Genomic DNA, 18,817 nt, shown 5'->3' with positions numbered 1-18,817 from the left:
ATGTGAGGAGGAGGTGACATGTGACATGAAGGAAAAAATGTAAGGAGAGATTGACATGTGGCATAAGGGAGTTTTTTTTATAATGTTGTTAATAGAGAAAAATTAAAAATCAAAGAATCTGAACTGTAATATTAAAATTCAGTGCGAAAAATGTCAAAAAACTTTGATGAGGTGAAAAAGTACAATTATTCTTAGATTAATGGTAAACATTAAATTATATAGATAGATTAATGTAAAGAAATAATTTAAATGTGAAAAATGATTTCAATTTCATCTAATGTTCAATGACTATTACTTTTTTAACATAACAAAACATAGATGTTGTAAACACTCAATTTTAATAGGTTAGCGACATGAACCAATCACTAATTAATATTAAATTATTATTAGCATATAAAATATATAACATAAAAAGTAGGAAGAAAAATATGTGAGGAAGAGGTGACATGTGGCATGAATGAAAAATGTAAGGAGAAATTGACATGTGACATGAGGGAATGAGAAAGTGACATGTGACATGAAGGAATGAGAAAGTGACATATGACATGAGGAAGTTTTTTTTATTATATTGTTAATAGATATTTCTTCTTCATCTGTAGACTTTGATAAAGAGAAAATTGATGGAGTGAAGGAGAGGATCTAAATTCTGCATCATCTCCATATTACAAAACCTTTTATTTAAGTATCATTAAGAGTCTATTTACAATTTAGGTTTTAAATGGGAATAAAGTGAAATAAAATGCTTCATAGCCATTAAATATGAGATGAGTTTGAAGTTCTAGGCTTCTAGCTACTCACTTCAGCAGTATATGGAAATAAACGAGGGAAAGAGGAGAATGGCTTTTTCTTTATATAAAGCAACATTAATCAATTCACTAACCTTTCTCCTTCTTCAGCCACTATCAAACAAAAGCAAAATATGGAAAAGAGAATCTGGTCTTCTCCCAATCAAATTCCATTAACCCAAAACCCCGGATTAGATTTTTTTCGGTAATGAGACGCCTCACTAGATCACAATCTATTTAGTGCAGCCATATCCATTGTAAGTTATATATTTTCTATCTAATAAGAATGAAATAAGGTATCCATTCTTTTTTTTTTGTATTAGGGAGGATACTTATTCGGTTAAAAAATTAATCTTTGTGTGTATTAGAGAACAAAGTTATCATGTCACATACATTTTACGTATTTTACACATTTAACACATATTGAATTGTTTTACAATATGTGTTTATTAGCTTGTTAGAGAGTTAGTTAGGTTAGTTGCATTGCTTGTTTTACAAGACATTGTATATCAACAATACTCTCTTATCATTTCAATTCAATGGGAAATATTTATAATATTCATTTTACGCTTTCGCAATATGATATTAGAGTCTTCGTCTCGAAAGCTTTGATTACGGTAGCACATTCTCTAAAAAAATTATTATCTTTCTCTTCTATCATCATGTATCAACATCAAAGTAATAAGAAGTTGGAGTTTGGAGTACAAAGGCAAATCAAATCATCAAGAATCTTTCTTCTATTAAGTTGTTTTGGCTTCTTTATCTATACTCACTTAAACTCATAATTCAAGAAGGTGAATAATTACACCTTGACCAATCAAGGATTTATCATGTCTTTCTCAAATGACAATGTTTTGAATCAACAGCCTAAGCTCCACTCTTTACGACAGTGGGGCAGACTGTTATATTTGTGCGCACAAGAGAAAGTGCAAAAATGTTGCATAAACACTTATTGATTTGGGCGGTGAGGTTACTTCCATACAAGGTGCTCTTGATCATGAAGAGAAAGAAAAGTGTCATCAATGAGTATATGTTTAAAATTAACAACAACAAGAAGATCAGTAAGATTAACAATAACAACAAGATCAACAACAACAACCATACACATTCTGATCATCACACTATCAATCTTGTCCAAAGAATAAGAAGAGATTCATTCTCTTGGGTTCTTTTGCACACTCAAAGAATCCTCCAACAATGTAAAACCATGGGAATATGGTCAAGATTTCTGACCAGGAAAATAATAAAGTGGTTGAAAAAATTCAATCACACCATGATCGAGATTCCGATCCATCACATTGTTATCAAATCAAATTATCAAGCTGGAGTCATTAACATTTACCCTCAAGCTTGATGGGGGCTATTGGAGAACAAAACTACCATCGCACATTTTACACATGTTGAATTGTTTCATAACATATGTTTATTAGCTTGTTAGAGAGTTAGTTAGGTTAGTCGCATTGCTTGCTTTACAATGCATTGTATATAAACAACAATTTCTTGTATCATTTCAATTAAGTGAGAAATATCCATAATATTTATTTTACGATTTCACAATATTTTTTGCAATAAGGTGTGAATACTTTTTTCAACTAGTATTGTTATCATGAATCGAACATTTAACATTTTAATCTATAAGGAAATTTACTAAGACTTTATATCAATATATCAACGCCCTTATTGGTAATGGTAGCAATTATTTTCGTAGAAATCAACTATCCTCTTTCGAGTCTTCATCAAACTAGAAAATGTTATTCAATTAAAAAGAAAAATTATAAAAACATAAACTAATATTTTCATATTATCTTTTGAAATTTGATTAATCAAGGACATATTTTTTGAGACATGAGATATTTGTTCTTGTTCGAAGGAATGAAGATCATCTATTATATTTGGTGTCTCCATCTAATTAAAAAATCACATTTCATTAGAAAGAAAATTTATAAAAATACAAACTAATATTTTTATAGTACTGGCTAGAGATATCAAAATATTATGTTTTAGGAATGTGATCTTTGTTCTTTCTCGATAACACATTCATATTATATACAAACAAATTAAATCTTCTATCAACTTAGATAGAAAGTACCTAAAATATAATACTTTTTAGCTGAAACCAAAATCCCAAGCATTGTAGGGAATTGCATTTAGCAGCAAATCTAAAACGAAAAAAAAACCAAAATAATATAAGAAAAAAGTAAATAAAATGATAAAATATTATAAATTTCTTGATTCATTACAATCCTAGTCTCTGATACTGCTCTAAGCATTGCACAATGGAACAGTAGAAAAGATCAGCATTAATACTAACTTCACTTACAGCTCCCATTTGATCCACTGGTTCCTTGAAACAACTCATTAATTTTTGCTTCAATGTCCTCTGTTCCATACCTAATATACTTATCACCAAGCTTATCAAGCTCTGGTACACTACGGAACCTCACAATGAAGTTTCCATATACTGGCAACAATATTTTCTCAAGGGAGATTCTTATTTCTTCCCTCAGCTGTTCATCAAACACAAACCATGTACACTGAACTTTGCATATTTCTTCGAACTGCGTGTTGAACAACTTCATCTTCTCCTTTATTGTCTTTGCAAAACCATTAGCCCCCATTGACCCATTGCTGTTATCCAATTTCAGAATCCCCAAAACCTTATTCCATGAACTTCTCTGATATTGAACATGGTATTGCCACACTTTTGCAGTGTGTTTTCTGATCCAATCATCACCCAATAGGGTTCCCAATTCACTATCTTTTACCTTTTGAACTATGTATCTCCCATTATTCATCAAGAAAACATAGCTCAAAGCAGTGTCTTTGTAGATTTTGGACTTAGCTTCCAAATTGGTTTGTAATAGTTCCATAATCCAATCCATTTGCACTGATAATGAAGAAGTGGATGATGCAACTCTATCATCAAGCTTTGGATATTCTTCAAATACTTGCTCCAAGGATATACGTGACCGGCTCGCAGCAAGGAGATAGTTCATCACATAGCGAGTAATCGGATGAAGGCCGCCGCCAGGAACAGCCACCTTTGCTGGATCACGCCGAATTGAGTTCTCCAATTCCATAAAAATTCCTTTAATTGCTTCCCCCAACCTCTTCCAAATTGTAATTGCTTCATTCCTAAGCAACACACTGTACTGATCAGAGAACAACGATTCAAACTCTGGAATTAGGTCACGCAATGTTTCAAACACATCGAGGATTCTAAACAACCGCTCTGGCGAACGGCTCCCAATCGCGACTGAATCGGCGAAATTGAGCAACTGAATCGCGGATACCCTGCAAACCTCCATGAAAGAGAGATCCGCGGCGGAGGAGAATCCGAAGAAGACGCGATCGCAGAGTCTCCTCTCACTGGGGAACAGAATCCGAAGAGCGACGTTCGAAGCCTTAATCCATCTTTCGATTTCGTCTTCGAGTTCCTGCCACGTCTTCTTGTGAACCTCTTCGACGCTCAGTTTCTGTAACCCTAGCCTGGAAAGGCTTTCCTCTAAGAACTCCCTCCGGCAACTGCTATACACATGCGAACACTCCTTCCTGAACCCTCCGGCCACCATTCGCTTCGCGATCTCGTGAAGGTCGTTGATCGTTCCCGATGGCAACGCATCAATCACGATGTCGTAATCGGTTACCGGAAGCGCCACCGGAATCTGTTGCTCCTCTTCTTCATCTTCCTCCGAGTCAAACGGCATGTTATTCTCCGTTGACTTGCTGTACGGACGAGTCAAGTCGTAGGACTCACCACCGCGTTCCATGAGCCACCGGAACTCATCCTCGAGGCGGAACATAGCCTGCTGGAGCATATCCTCGGTGCGTGCGATACACGCTCCAACGGACTTGTCAGCGGCAAGGGAACTCCACTCGGAGAGAGCAGCGACGAGATCGTCAACGGCGTCGAGGAAGGCGGCGGAGTCAGCAGAGTCAGCCCAAATCGGGTGATCGGAGGAGACAAAGTGAGAGATACGTTGATCGAGTGATTTGAGGGAATGATCGAGTGCGACGCAGGATCTATGATCAGAATCTAGAACCTTATCAGAAAGATTCTCCTTCGAGAACCTTCCGTCGAAGTTTGAGAAGATTTGTAGAATATCATCGGCCATGTTGATGTTGTTGTGGCCTAGGGTTTTTGCTATGTGCCGCGCCACAGCGAGTAATTTCTCTTCACCGTTTTCAGCCATGTTTTGTCTCACCTAGCTAGTAGAGTACAACACTTGCACTTGTACCAAAGAAGAAAGATAAAGAAGATAAAGAGAAGGGTGGAATGACGGGTATGTCCCTGGAAAGACACGGTTTGAGGATAAAGTAGAGGGCAGCGGGGGTAAATTGGGAAAAGTACGCGGAGATAAATGAGAAAGAAGGAAAAGTTGACCATTAACGTGGAAAGCTGTTTCTAACGTAACTCTCTCTAAAAAATATTCAGTAGTAATTAGAGGATTACTCATATGCCTTATGGTAATAAAATGTTAGTAAAAGGTATTTACTTTAATTGGTAATGGCAAATCTTGGTAAGATAGAGTTGGAAGGAATTGGATTCCTAACCCTCGTATGATTTTGTGTGCCACATGTTAAAAGGATATGACCAATTGAATGGGTAGAAACCATCTATGTCCTAAATTTTCGATTGATGATAGCATATTTGAAGAACTGTGTGATCCATGGAGGGAAGCCATAGTCATATGATCCATCTTTTTATTGTTGGGTCAAGTATATGATGAGTCGTTAGACAACTTGAAAAGGAAAAAAAACAAAAACACAAAATCCTACTCAACCTGCAGGAGTAAATCATAAAGTAAATAATTTACAATATCAGGGAATCTTGATGATGTGTCGGAAATGTTCCAAGAAGTGCAAGTGTGTGGGAAAGAACCTAGAAACCAACAGTGATTCCATGAGCATTGTCATGACTAGTGACACATCAATGAATAAAGTCAGATGAAAATTCAAATCTACAGCCACAGTGATCAAGTTCTTTCAGTCCCACATAGATATGTCTGATCAGATGTTTTAAATTATGGTTATAATTGCCTTTATTTTCTATTACGGTCTGATGCAATATAAATGTGGTTACATTGCAACTATATCACTATGATTCAGTGTCACATCGCAGAATTGCAATGTGAGTTGATGCAACTACAATCGTAATATTATGGCATCACGTGATCTGGTTACAGTTTAAATTAGTGGTTTCTTCAACAACATTTGTCCAGATATTTGCTATTTTCTCAGCGTACCCAACCTATTAATTCACAAGGATGCTTAGATACTTGGGCACAAAGCAACAAATGAATCCAACTAAAGATATCATCAAGAAAGAAGCAACATAGGCAGATGAGTAACAACATTAACCAAGGATTATTTGAGATATGTGACCTTTCAGTTCTCAATAGTTTTAGGGAAAATCCAAATAATAAATATATATGCATTAAAAAATGATTATGGTTAGAGCTTAACAAATTAACTAATGGCATTACTCTAAAGTCAGCTGGCACTCAACCTAATACATGAGAAAGAAGGTGAGCAACCAATCAATCAATATGTTAATGACAATTAATAGTACCCTTTATAAAGGAAATACCTAAAGTCAAGGAATCTAACCTTCTGCATTTGAAATATTATTAAACAGCTTATGTGAAAATGGTGTGCTAATCAACGAAGTAGTGCCTAGATTGATGATTAAAACTGGTTTCATTGAAGAAAGTATAGTAAATTAATTGAGTTCATATCTCCCATTCATAGCTGGATTACACTCTTATTTGATTTCATAATTCTATTCAGCTTGCCTGAGGAGTAAGGTATTTTGTGAGTAAAGGTGTTAATGTCTTTTTTGGGTAACAAATGTCTGTTTCAGCTAATAATATGTATGAAGTGGTACTACTAAGCAGAACCACTCTTTTCATCACCACCCAACCAAACCAAAATTCAACCTCACCTTAACTGCCCTGTTATTAGTATCAGTATTTTTGGTAGTGAGTCACCTTTTTTTATTATTAGGTTGAGATTTCCTATGTTTTAGTATAGAGCAATGATATATTGTCCTACATCATAAAAAGTGATATATGTTATTTGTAAACTAACCATTAATAAACTATATGACATATTTTTTTATGATGTAAAATGATTTATAAGAAAATATATCATTTTTATTAATTGGACAACATAAGTACATAACAATAGACATTGGAAATCTAGTCTCGGATTCTCAAAAGCATATCCTGTGGAACATATTGGCGTTTGAATTGGTGAGGAGAGGGATGTTTTCACAATATTTTTTGGACGAATTTAACAAACCTTTTAACTGTGTGTGAGAAAGATTAATTCACCAATTGGGATTTCTCAACTGTCACTGTTTTTAAATTATTACTTTCACTTTCCATATAATTGCATGATACAACTTCTATTTCATTGGAAGCCTTTTTTTACGTGTCAAATATAAATCGATAGTCAGTGATTTCGTTGAGAAAATATTAGGTTCACTAATCTAACAAATTCATGAATCCAAATTCTTAAAATGAACGAGATCTCAACCCTTAATTAATTTAGTTATATGTTAAATAGTTTATCTCTAAGGCAATGGATAAAATGAACATGGGGAGAGATTGGTTTTGATGGGCCTATAATAAAAAGTTGTTTTCATATTTATTATGTCACTCTTTTTAGTTTCCCAAACAAGTTAAAAATTTACCTTTATCTGAAAATGTACATCCTTTCATTGTTCTCAAACAAGGTTTAATGTCATTAGTTTGAGACATGATTTGAGATTATTTTGGGATAGCAAATCACTGTGGTAAGTGTTAGAGCTAGTAATGAACTATGATTATTATTTTAACAAGCACTTTCTGAAGATTTGGTAATTCAACTCCACATCTACTACATTGATACATCCAAACCATGTAATCTAGCACCTGTTTCACAGTTGATTGCGCTAGTGGGTGCACCAAATCCTCTTTATGGTTAGACAAACTATCCTAAAATACTTAGTACCATGTTTGACTCATAAAATAATGCCCAAAACATTTCTCTTACAAAATTTTGTGAAGATTTAATCCATGCATTTCCCACTTTATCACACTATAAATATCTAAACTTTAGACCAAATATAACATAACTCAATTCAACAAATTCTGAGACAACAATGAAGACTTTATACTTCCCATGCAAGTTATTTTGCTTCTGTTTCTTACTAGGCCTACTTGCTATCATTGATTCTCTTGCTTCAGCTTCAGAGACTCACTACCATCAATTTGTTGTAAGTGCTTTTGCATCACTCAAACAATATTAGCTATAAGTTTTCATATATGGTTTGAAGCAATTTGTGATTGTAATAACTTCAATGATTTATTGAAATAGGTTCAAACTGTTCCAGTGAAGAGGCTGTGCAAAACCCATAATATACTCACTGTTAATGGGCAATTTCCAGGTCCAACAATTGAAGCAAGAGATGGTGATTCTCTTGCAATCAAAGTAGTAAATGCTGGACCTTACAACATCTCCATTCACTGGTAAATAGCATCATTATTCATACTCACATAAATTTCATGATAAACATTTCACACTTCAGTCAGAACAATACTCCTTAGGGCTGAAAACGAGCCGAACTGAGTCGAACCAGAGCTCAGATCGATAAGGATTGGCTGAGCTCGAAACTCGACTATGCTAATGATACATTTTGATATTCACCTTCCTCACAATCTTATATTTTCTGGGCATCAGGCATGGATTAAGGATGCTGAGAAATCCATGGGCAGATGGGCCTAGTTATGTAACTCAGTGTCCCATTCAACCAGGGGGAAGTTACACATACCGGTTTTCGATCCAAAACCAAGAAGGAACTCTATGGTGGCATGCTCACACCAGTTTCCTAAGAGCCACTGTCTATGGAGCTTTCATCATCTATCCAAAATTGGGTTCTCCTAATCCTTTCTCCATGCCTAAGAGAGAATTTAGTCTCCTTCTTGGTACATCTCTAAAACCATTACTCATTCTGCTCAACACACTTCTAAAGTTTCCTGTGCACTTCAATTGAACATTTCCTTGATATTGAACATTTCCTTGATATTGAACACTTCAAAAACTACTGAGAATTTCATCTATTATGAAGCAATGACAAAGCATAACAGATTATATTGTTATGATGCACAGGGGAATGGTTTGATAGAGATCCTATGCTTCTCTTAAGACAAGCACAATTTACTGGAGCAGCTCCAAATACATCTATTGCATACACCATTAATGGTCAACCTGGAGATCTCTACGGTTGTTCTAGTCGAGGTTCGGAATGATTCTGAAGTCATAATTTGCATATGCATTTCCCTTCTCTTATGACTTACAATGATATAAAAATGGCTAAAAGATTGACAAAAATGCAATGCAGAAACGGTGCATGTTCCAGTACATGCTGGTGAGACAATTCTACTGAGAATCATCAACAGTGCACTCAATCAAGAACTTTTCTTTTCAATTGCCAACCACATTATGACAGTTGTTGGTATGGATGCTGCTTATACAAAGCCATTAACTACTAGAGTTCTTATGATAGGACCTGGTCAGACAATAAATGTCCTGGTCTCTGCAGATCAGACACCGGGTCGATACTACATGGCGGCGCGTGCATATCAAACAGCCCAAAATGCTGCTTTTGATAACACCACCACCACTGCAATCCTTGAATACAAGAACCGGAATAAACAAAAGAGACAATCTTCAAGACCAATATTGCCAGCTTTGCCAGCCTTCAATGATACAGCCACTTCAACTGCATTCACTGCTGGGATAAGAGGTCTTTCCAAGATTAAAGTCTTCACAAATGTTGATGTGAACCTATTTTTCACAGTGGGATTGGGATTGATCAACTGCACAAATCCTAATAGTCCGCGGTGTCAAGGACCAAATGGAACCCGTTTTGCAGCCAGCATAAACAATGTCTCTTTTGTACTCCCAAGAACTACCTCCTTAAACCAAGCCTACTATCAACGCATACCCGGAGTCTTCACCACAGACTTTCCTCCAGTTCCCCCTATTCAATTCAATTATACGGGCAATGTGCCCCGGGGTCTATGGACACCATCACGGGGAACTAAGCTCATCAAGTTGAAGTATGGTTCCAATGTGCAAATTGTTCTGCAGGATACAAATATAGTATCAACTGAGGACCACCCTATGCATGTACATGGATTCCACTTCTTCGTAGTTGGTTCGGGTTTTGGCAACTTCAACCCAACAACAGATCCTGCCCGGTTTAACCTTAATGACCCACCTGTCAGGAACACTATTGGAACACCTCCCGGAGGATGGGTGGCCATTCGTTTTAAGGCTGATAATCCAGGTAACATACCCCTAATGGTAACTGCACCAAAAGTGATGAGACATGTATGGTTAACTACTTAACTGTTATGTAATTTAGTTAACCATAATTTATATCAGAACACCTTTGAGTATGCACATGACAAAAGAGTACATAAATATGAACCCTTACTTCTAACATTAAGAGTTTTGTATTAGCAAAATAGCATAGCATTCTTACTTACTAACCAAGGGTGTGATTTTGATTTGATTGTTGGAAATCAGGAATTTGGTTCTTGCATTGTCACATAGACTCACATCTGAATTGGGGTCTGGCAACAGCGCTTCTGGTCGAAAACGGAGTTGGGCCATCACAGTCAGTGATACCTCCACCAGCAGATCTGCCACAATGTTAAGATGAAGAAAACATCATTAGTCATAAGTTCAAGTTCCTCAACTATTGTCTTGTTGTTATTTTTACTAGTCCTTAAATACTAGCTTAATAGACAGCCATTGTTTTGTGCTGTTTCATTGTCTGCAATTGGAGAATGCTACAATTGAGGAGTTATGTTAAGTGTTTTTCATGATTGGGAGTAAGTGTAATGATTTAGAAAAAAAAGTTCTGTGGTTTCTTACCATTACTATGAAGAGTTTCTCTTTTTATTTCTTATCATTTCTAAATTCATAAGCTCTACTCGGCATCAGGATACAGAAAATAGTAAATAAATAGAACAGTTCAGAAAGAAAACAAATTGATAAATTGCAACAAGATTATAGCAAGAGTGAAGTCATGGGAAACAAGGCATCTATCCTATGCATGAAGGTGCCAATTGATGAACTCTGTTTTGCTTGCTATGCTCACTGTGCTTTTGCTCTCAAAATCCACTTCATGTCCTCACTGTGCTTTTGCTCTCAAATTTCTTCAAACCCTAATCACTCCAAGTCTATTATGCTGATTTGCACAACCTCTAAAACAAGCATCAGTGTTGCCACAACCTCTAAAACAAGCAATTTGTAACACAACAACTAAACTAACTTAAAATAAATAAAATTCTCAATATTGATAATAAAATTAATATATTTAAATAAGTCAAGTTCCAAATATGAGAATAATTTTTAATCAATATAATATTTCTTTTACTATTTTACCTTGTATAAATTAATAAAAATATTGTTTTAAATATGTGATTCAATTCGAACAATTATTACATTTCTACCATGACAAACCAGTTTTTTTCGAAAAGGAATCAAACCACAAATGAATTTTTTATGTAAAATATTATATTCAAACTTTTTAAATTGACTCTTCCAAAATATTAACATATAGATAGTTCTATATAATTCTTCTTTAAAATTACCCAATACTCTTTTAACTATTTTTTAAATAAGTATTAATCATTAAAAATATACATAAATATTGTCAGCGCTTTCCATGATTAATTTCATGAAAAGTTCTTGAAACAAATAAATTAGATAATGTTTCTTTTCCCTTCAAAAGTTTGAGCTAGCTAATAGTAGAAATCATAATCATTATCTATCAGCATAATCATTTTGGTCTACCACTCCCACTGCAAATTAATTCTTGCTAGCTGCTATATTGTAGGGTACCAACATCATTCAATCACAGCTACTCATCTTTTTCTAAAATCAATTACAAAAAATAAGAGGATGTAAACATATACATAAAAATGTGAGGAAAAAATAAATGAGTGTAAGAGTTTTTTTTTGCATAATCCATGTGTTAATCACAATTCATTCTTAATCATTATTGATACTTAAATATAAGTAATACAAATAAATAATGGCTGGTGCATTAATTACATATAAATTTTTATACCAATACATATATATTAGACTCTAAAAATATAAGTACATTATATATGCATGTGGCTCCATTTTATATTTATATTTGACCAATATTTAGCACCATTGAAGCTTGACTTCAAGGTACTGTATCATCTTTGGAATCACATAAATTTTCAAACTCCATTGTCATGAAACAATTGGAAATAACATTAAAAGATAAAGTCTGTACTTGTAGGTGGGGATTACTGTTCAACCACATTACCCACTAGGCCACTGAAAATGAAGATGAAAGTATATAATATTTCTGAATATTCTATAATAGATATGCAATAATAAGAGTAGAAGCTTGGAGATCTATTAACAGAAAGTTTGTTGGTTTGTCCCCATACAGCAAGACACATGTTGTACCCTAAAGTTGATTCAAACTTCTAAATCTTTGAAACAAGCCTTGAATATAAGGACTAGGATCTTTTCCAAAAAAAATATCCTGTCCCCATATCTTTAACCAATAGTTTTTCTCAAAATAAAATAAAATATTAATTTATATTTTTTATATTTTTTTTTCTCAATTAATTAACATATTTTGATTGGCTTGGTACATCATTGAGAACACCAATACAGACACCAATGCATACAGGAAATCTCCATCATGAATATAATATATACTACACAACAACAGTAGCACATAATGGCCAAAGAGATATTAATATCCCATTGCATGTCCAATTTTAATAGGAAATTGATATGCAACATGGAAAAATAAAGGCTTAAACTTTAGTTTTCTTTCATCTCTCAATTTTTACTGGTGTGAAGTTTGTTTCCTCATTTTTTTAGGAAGTTGTGGTTGTCAAACTTTTTCATTATGCAAGATAATCCATTTGTCAAGTAGTGTCCAAAAACTAATGAAAAAAGCTTATGGGACTCATAGTTAACATAATCATATCACTCTCTCACCTCAGGATACATAATTAGAAAAAATTAAGGTTCAAAACCCATCAAAATAAAGTCACTCTACAAATGAGCAAAAGTTATGGAAGAAAAAGTGTATATAAGCCAAAAATAAATTAGGAAAGGTGAGAAAAGGTAAAGATGGCTTAATTTTGGAGGTCACCCAAACTCATATTATTTAATTAGCATGGGTTGATCATCATGAACTAAAAGATTATGAGCAAAAGGAGCATTAGCTAGAGTGAAAAAAAGAGAAGTGTACATGGGTAAGTGTTGTTTATATTAACTTTGCTTTTAATGGGAATTTAGTGATGGAGATAATGAAATTATTATAGTAGTAAAAACAGAAAGTGACCAAACATATGAACCTGATCCAAGTTGGAAAATAAGGAGTCAACATGCACAGTAACTAACTTCCAAACATTTATAATTAATATAATAGATGAAAATGACCTGCAAAAGTTGCAGTCAAATATTTTGGAAACACTAACTAGCTCATCAAATTCAAACCCTTAATAAGCTGAAATAGATAGCAGCTTTCTAGCTCTAGAGTCTGAACTGAAGGAATAGGGTTTCACTTTTCAGATGAGCCCCTAGATGGAGAAAGATCACTGCTCCTCCTCTCTCAGAACGCACCATTAAACACAGACCTAACTCATCAATATCTTTTCAGAACAAACAAATATTAAAATATGAGAAAATATATATGCATTACACTTTTCAAAAACAAATAATATAAATAAATCATGGATGATATATCAAATGTATATAAATCTCTACATTTATGCATTAGATGTCAATATCTTGTGCCAGTTAAATATACACTTATCATTGCTTTACTTAGAAAAACTAGTCACTTTTTGTGTACAATATCAGTCAACTGGTCAAGGCAATTTGACAGTAACTGGTTTCAAAATATGCTTAGCAAACTTTGTAGTAGAGATCATTCTCCTTCTTGTGAATAGACTGGAAAAGTTATAGGTTAATACGACGTGACGAAACAGTGGGATATTATTAGAAACTTTTTTTATTTATTGATAAGATTTGTAGAAAATATTAGAATAATAAATATAAAAAGTATCATATATTTCATGTTTCATATAAAATTAACTAATATTTTAAATATTCTATTAATAACTGAATTAGCAGCTAAAGTTTTCATTGCTTGAATTTTTTTTTGAGCAAAAACTTCTTTTCCATTTCCTAAAGCAAATTTTCTCTCTTTAGATTGAGTTGGAAGTAATGCAATGGGGACAGAGAAAACGTGACTTCTCTTCCGTCCCTTACTTTTCATTCTACTGGTTTTTTTCTTTCATTTAATTCTCCTTCAAACACCCAAACATGTATACAAGATGTAGGTGTGAATGAGTATTGTATATATAGTAAAGGAAAGTGGTTAGAAATATCTTATTCTATATATATATATATATATATATATATATGCTCATATAAAGAAGATAATAAGTAAGAGAAATAAATATATGAGAATATATGATGTCTAAAACTAAGTGTTCAAACAAAAAACCCAAGATTTTCCGAAGAAAAATAATTATAAAAAAAACACTTTCTAAACCAAAAAACACTGAACAGGTACGTACATATATAGGACTCAGCCCCGAATGCTACAACCATTAATTCTATGATACAATCAACTAGAATTTCGGACATATATCTAAATTATATTATGCAGCATATTCTTTTCAGTGCTTGTGATGTGTATATGAGTGAGAAATGGAAACACAAATTAAATAATAACTAAGTAATAAGTTCTAGCTACTAACAAAGAAAGAAGAAAATTGAAAGTCCAAGAAGAAGAAGAAAGAGTGCATATACCTAATTAGCCAGCCTCAGATAGAGGGCTAAGATAATACAAAACTAACTAGGAACGAAACATTAGTCAACACATGTTTAGTTAGAGAATGAAATTCAATTGAGTAGAGATATCTTGATCCACCTCATCATCAACATGTTGATTTCTAAATTCAGAGTGAATCATAGTAAGCTAATATAATCCATTTAGACAGAGAGATAGAGAGACAGAAAGGCCAAAAAAGATTCATTCTTCATGTGTGTGGTGCTGGTAAGTGGTAAGAACATAAATATGAAGAAGCCATGAAACTCAGGATGGACAGCGCCAAATATCATATGATTAAATCATTAGTCTGTGATATAATGGCGCTATCCCTCCTGAGCTTTACAGATTCTTCCATACTCTCTTCAACCACCAATCCCATGAACCAAACCCTGCATAAGAACATATGTACATGCATAAAAGCTATGCTGAAAACTTACTAAAGAAATATCACAGAGAGAGAAAGAGAGAAAATTAAAAGGTAGAAGCTAGTGAATACTGGTAACTAAGGAAAGGGGGAGAGGTTATAAGCCTTTTATAGAAGAAAAGGTACGTTATTATTGAGGTCAGGGACTTGGCACTGATTTCAATTTTTCTTTAAAAATAGCTTTTTCATCATGAAAGCAACAGCTTAATTGAAAAGCTAGCTCAATGCTTCAGCGTGTAAGTTAGTGCCTTAGTGGAGGGAAGACTTTTTTCTATTTTTAAATTTTCTTTCCAAAAAAGAACCACATTTTTCAATGACTAAAATGATTTTTATATATTACATAGTATATTTCCTTACCTTATACGCTGTCGAGTACGATATTTTCTTCTTGAAAATTGAATACAGTGACGGAGATTAGGGAATGGAGTGGACTTGAATGTTGAAACCCACAAAGCGCAAAGGCACATGACCTTAAATTTCTCTGTAGTGGTAACTTTGCCCGGAAGTTATCTAACACTACGTATACTCACAAATATTCATTTACTTGTAATGGTAACTCAGGATTCTCTGCACTGAAAGTTATTTCAAAACAATTCATATGTAATCCATAAGATGTTGGTATGGAAGCACACTTCAGTTCTAGAGAAGAACCATGGTTTGATCTATGGTTATAATACTAGTGGGAAGGGCAAGTTGCTCCACAGATTATTTCTAACTTGGTAATCATAAATAATATGGGATTAATAGATATAAAGTTTACATACTCTCGCTGCACATATTAATTGGTGGGAGGGGTTGGATTATGGAATGTTTGTCTCCTTCTACCATGTCTATTCTGGTTAATGGCAGTCTTATAAAGGAGATTCATCTTCAACGTGGAGTGCGTTAAGGGGATCTTTTTCTCCTTTTCTTTTTCTTATTGTGATTGAAGGTCTTTCTGGTCTCATGCGACAAGCTACTTCTCAGGGCCTTTTCAAACCCTACAAGGTGAGCCTGGAAAATATTGAAGTCTCTCTGCTTCAATTCATCGATGATGCAATTCTAATTGGTGACTGCTCTGATCAGAACATTTGGACTATGAAAAGTATCTTGCAGTTATTTGAGCTTATCTTTGGTCTTAAAATTAACTTCTCCAAAAGTAAATTGCTTGGTTTAAATATTGCTCAGGATCACACCAAACGATTGGCTGATTATCTTCACTGCAAGCTCTCTCCTACTGCCTTCTCTTACTTGGGTATGCCTTCTCTTACTTAGGTATCCACGTGGGTGTGAATCATAAAATACAGGATACTTGGAAGCCTCTTATTGAAAGATTGAAAAATAGGCTCTCTTCTTGGAACAAGAATCATATCTCCTTTGGTGGTCGGCTCATCTTAATTAATGCAGTCCTCTCTGCTCTCCCTGTGTACTTTTTGTCTTTTTATAAAGTTCCTTTTATTGTTATTAACTCGATCCAAAAAATTCAAAGAGATTTTCTTTGGAGAGGAACTAAAAATCATAAGAAAATTAATTGAGATAAAGTGTGCACTCCTAAGTCCAGGGGGTCTAGGGGTTAAAGATATTAACCTTTTTAATCTTGCTTTTCTTGGAAAATGGAATTGGGGTCTTCTTAATGAGAGAGATAGTCTTTGGTGCAAAGTATTGTGTTCTAAGTATGGTCATGACTTTGCTATTACTTTGAGAGTTGGATCTAGATCGTTCCATCTTAAGAAATCTGCTTGGGCTAGGGATTTTTGCAACCTCTCTCCTAGGGGTACTACTAATAACCTTTGGTTTTGGTATGGTATTTCTCCTCGTGTTCGGGATGGGTTTAAGATTAGATTCTGGCATGATAACTAGCTTGGCTCTAACAATTTGTTGACTAGGTTTAGAAGACTCTATTCACCCAGTCTGCATCAAAATGCTCACATTAATGAGTTAGACAGTTGGTCTGAGGGTACTTGGATTTGGAACTTCAGATGGAGGCGTCATCTTTTTACTTGGGAACTTGATCTAATTGATTCTTTTTTGCAGGAACTTCAAAAATGGATGTTACGAGAAAATGCTATTGATTCGTGGGAATGGCGCCATGACAACTCTAAACAGTACTCGGTCAAATCTGCTTACGATCTTCTCACTTAGCATCACCAACAATCAGCTCTCAACATCAACCATCTTCATCTCCTTTGGAAATCAAAAGCTCCCTTAAAACTCAATACCTTTGCTTGGAGACTTTTTCAGGATAGGCTTCCTACCATGGTTGCTCTTCACAAGAGGGGGGGTTCTTTTATCAAATGGAGGAGGTCTTTTATGCCCTTTCTGCAACGAGTATGCAGAAACTTCAAATCATCTATTTTTTACTTGCAATCTCACATATTCGGTTTAGCAGCTCCTCTACAATTGATTAAACATCAACATAGTGCTTCCTTCTCAACCCATAAACCGTTTTACTACTCACGTGGGCATGATATCAAACAACAATCGTTAAAAACTTTAGAGTATCATCTGGTTAACTTCAATTTGGGCTATATGGCTTTCTAGGAATGACCTTATTTTCAACTCTGTTAGTCATTCTCTTCATAAGATTTTTGAAGTTGCTAGAGTTAATTCTTGGTTTTGGGTTAATTGTCATATGGACAATAATTCTTTTTCTTACTCGGGTTGGATTTCTAATCCATCCTTTTGTTCTATTATCATTGTGTAATCGGTTCTTGTCTTTTTTTTTTTGCTTCCTTTTTTCCTTCTCTTGTAATTAACTTTTCTTAATATAATTCTCTTTTGCCGATAAAAAAAGTCTTGAGTTCCTCATCATTGCTTTACAACGACATATTAATTTAACAGTGAGAAATATACCAAGTATAATATGATAATACATTATATCAAATATGTTGGACTCCTTCTTGACTTAGGAGCTTCTAACCATCATAGACTTTGTTATAGGTATGAGAACATTGAATATTCACAAGTATTATTGACAATTTGGGCAAAGCCTATAAGGTTCGCTCATATTTATTGGGCAGGTAAGACATGAAAAATGTGTTCATATACCCTAAAATGCCCTATTCGTTCGTGGACATTTTAAATGGACAAAACGAGCAACCTACGGGCATCACTAGATAAAATATTGAATATCAAATATGTAAATGTATATGTGTTTTGTCAAGTATGAAAAAGTGTGTTCAATTTGTTTTATATGTATTTGTATATCAGATATGAGAAAGTACTATCATTTTCTTATTATGTATATGCATTTGTATTTTGTATATTATATATAAGCATATGTACTATTTCTTTTATATTTTATATGCATATTATGTACTATATATTTTATATACATAATTTGTATTTTTTTTATGTATTTTTCATTTATATGATTGTTTATTACGATAATTATAGTTGTAATGTTGTATATAAATTGTGTATTGTTTATTTTGTATGACTTATGCATATATAAAGCGGGGATCCACTTACTCTAAGAGTAAGTTTTTATCTAATGGTTTAGATCTACTTACTGATTCAAATCATTAGATTTTCCTAGAATTGATAGCTATGATTGGGAGTAAGTGGATCCCTCCCCATATATATATATATATATATATATATATATATTATTTTATGTTTTATTTAGGGTGACCTGCTAGCATATTTTGCTCATGTTTAGGACGGGTAGACCATGATATTTCATGCCTTATTTTAAAATGGACATGTCCATGTTCGCCTTATTTT

At 33.9% G+C, this 18,817-nt stretch overlaps 2 protein-coding genes across 2 annotated transcripts; one reads left to right on the top strand and one right to left on the bottom strand.

The window, feature by feature from the left end:
• Window positions 2,984–5,135, bottom strand: LOC109339185 (exocyst complex component EXO70B1-like). Its single transcript, XM_019576599.1, has one exon. The coding sequence runs from the start codon at window positions 4,976–4,978 to the stop codon at window positions 3,098–3,100; it is 1,881 nt and encodes a 626-aa protein (XP_019432144.1). The 5' UTR covers window positions 4,979–5,135; the 3' UTR covers window positions 2,984–3,097.
• LOC109339192 (laccase-3-like) lies at window positions 7,664–10,601 on the top strand. Its single transcript, XM_019576606.1, has 6 exons — window positions 7,664–8,046; window positions 8,148–8,299; window positions 8,511–8,755; window positions 8,940–9,068; window positions 9,172–10,122; window positions 10,365–10,601. Exons 1-6 carry the CDS (start codon window positions 7,933–7,935, stop codon window positions 10,493–10,495), a joined length of 1,722 nt encoding a protein of 573 aa, XP_019432151.1. The 5' UTR covers window positions 7,664–7,932; the 3' UTR covers window positions 10,496–10,601.

Source organism: Lupinus angustifolius, chromosome LG02, assembly GCF_001865875.1.
Source record: "Lupinus angustifolius cultivar Tanjil chromosome LG02, LupAngTanjil_v1.0, whole genome shotgun sequence".
Taxonomy (NCBI): domain Eukaryota; kingdom Viridiplantae; phylum Streptophyta; class Magnoliopsida; order Fabales; family Fabaceae; genus Lupinus; species Lupinus angustifolius.
Note: the sequence above shows the minus strand (reverse complement) of the source record. Positions and strands in the feature narration are given on the sequence as shown.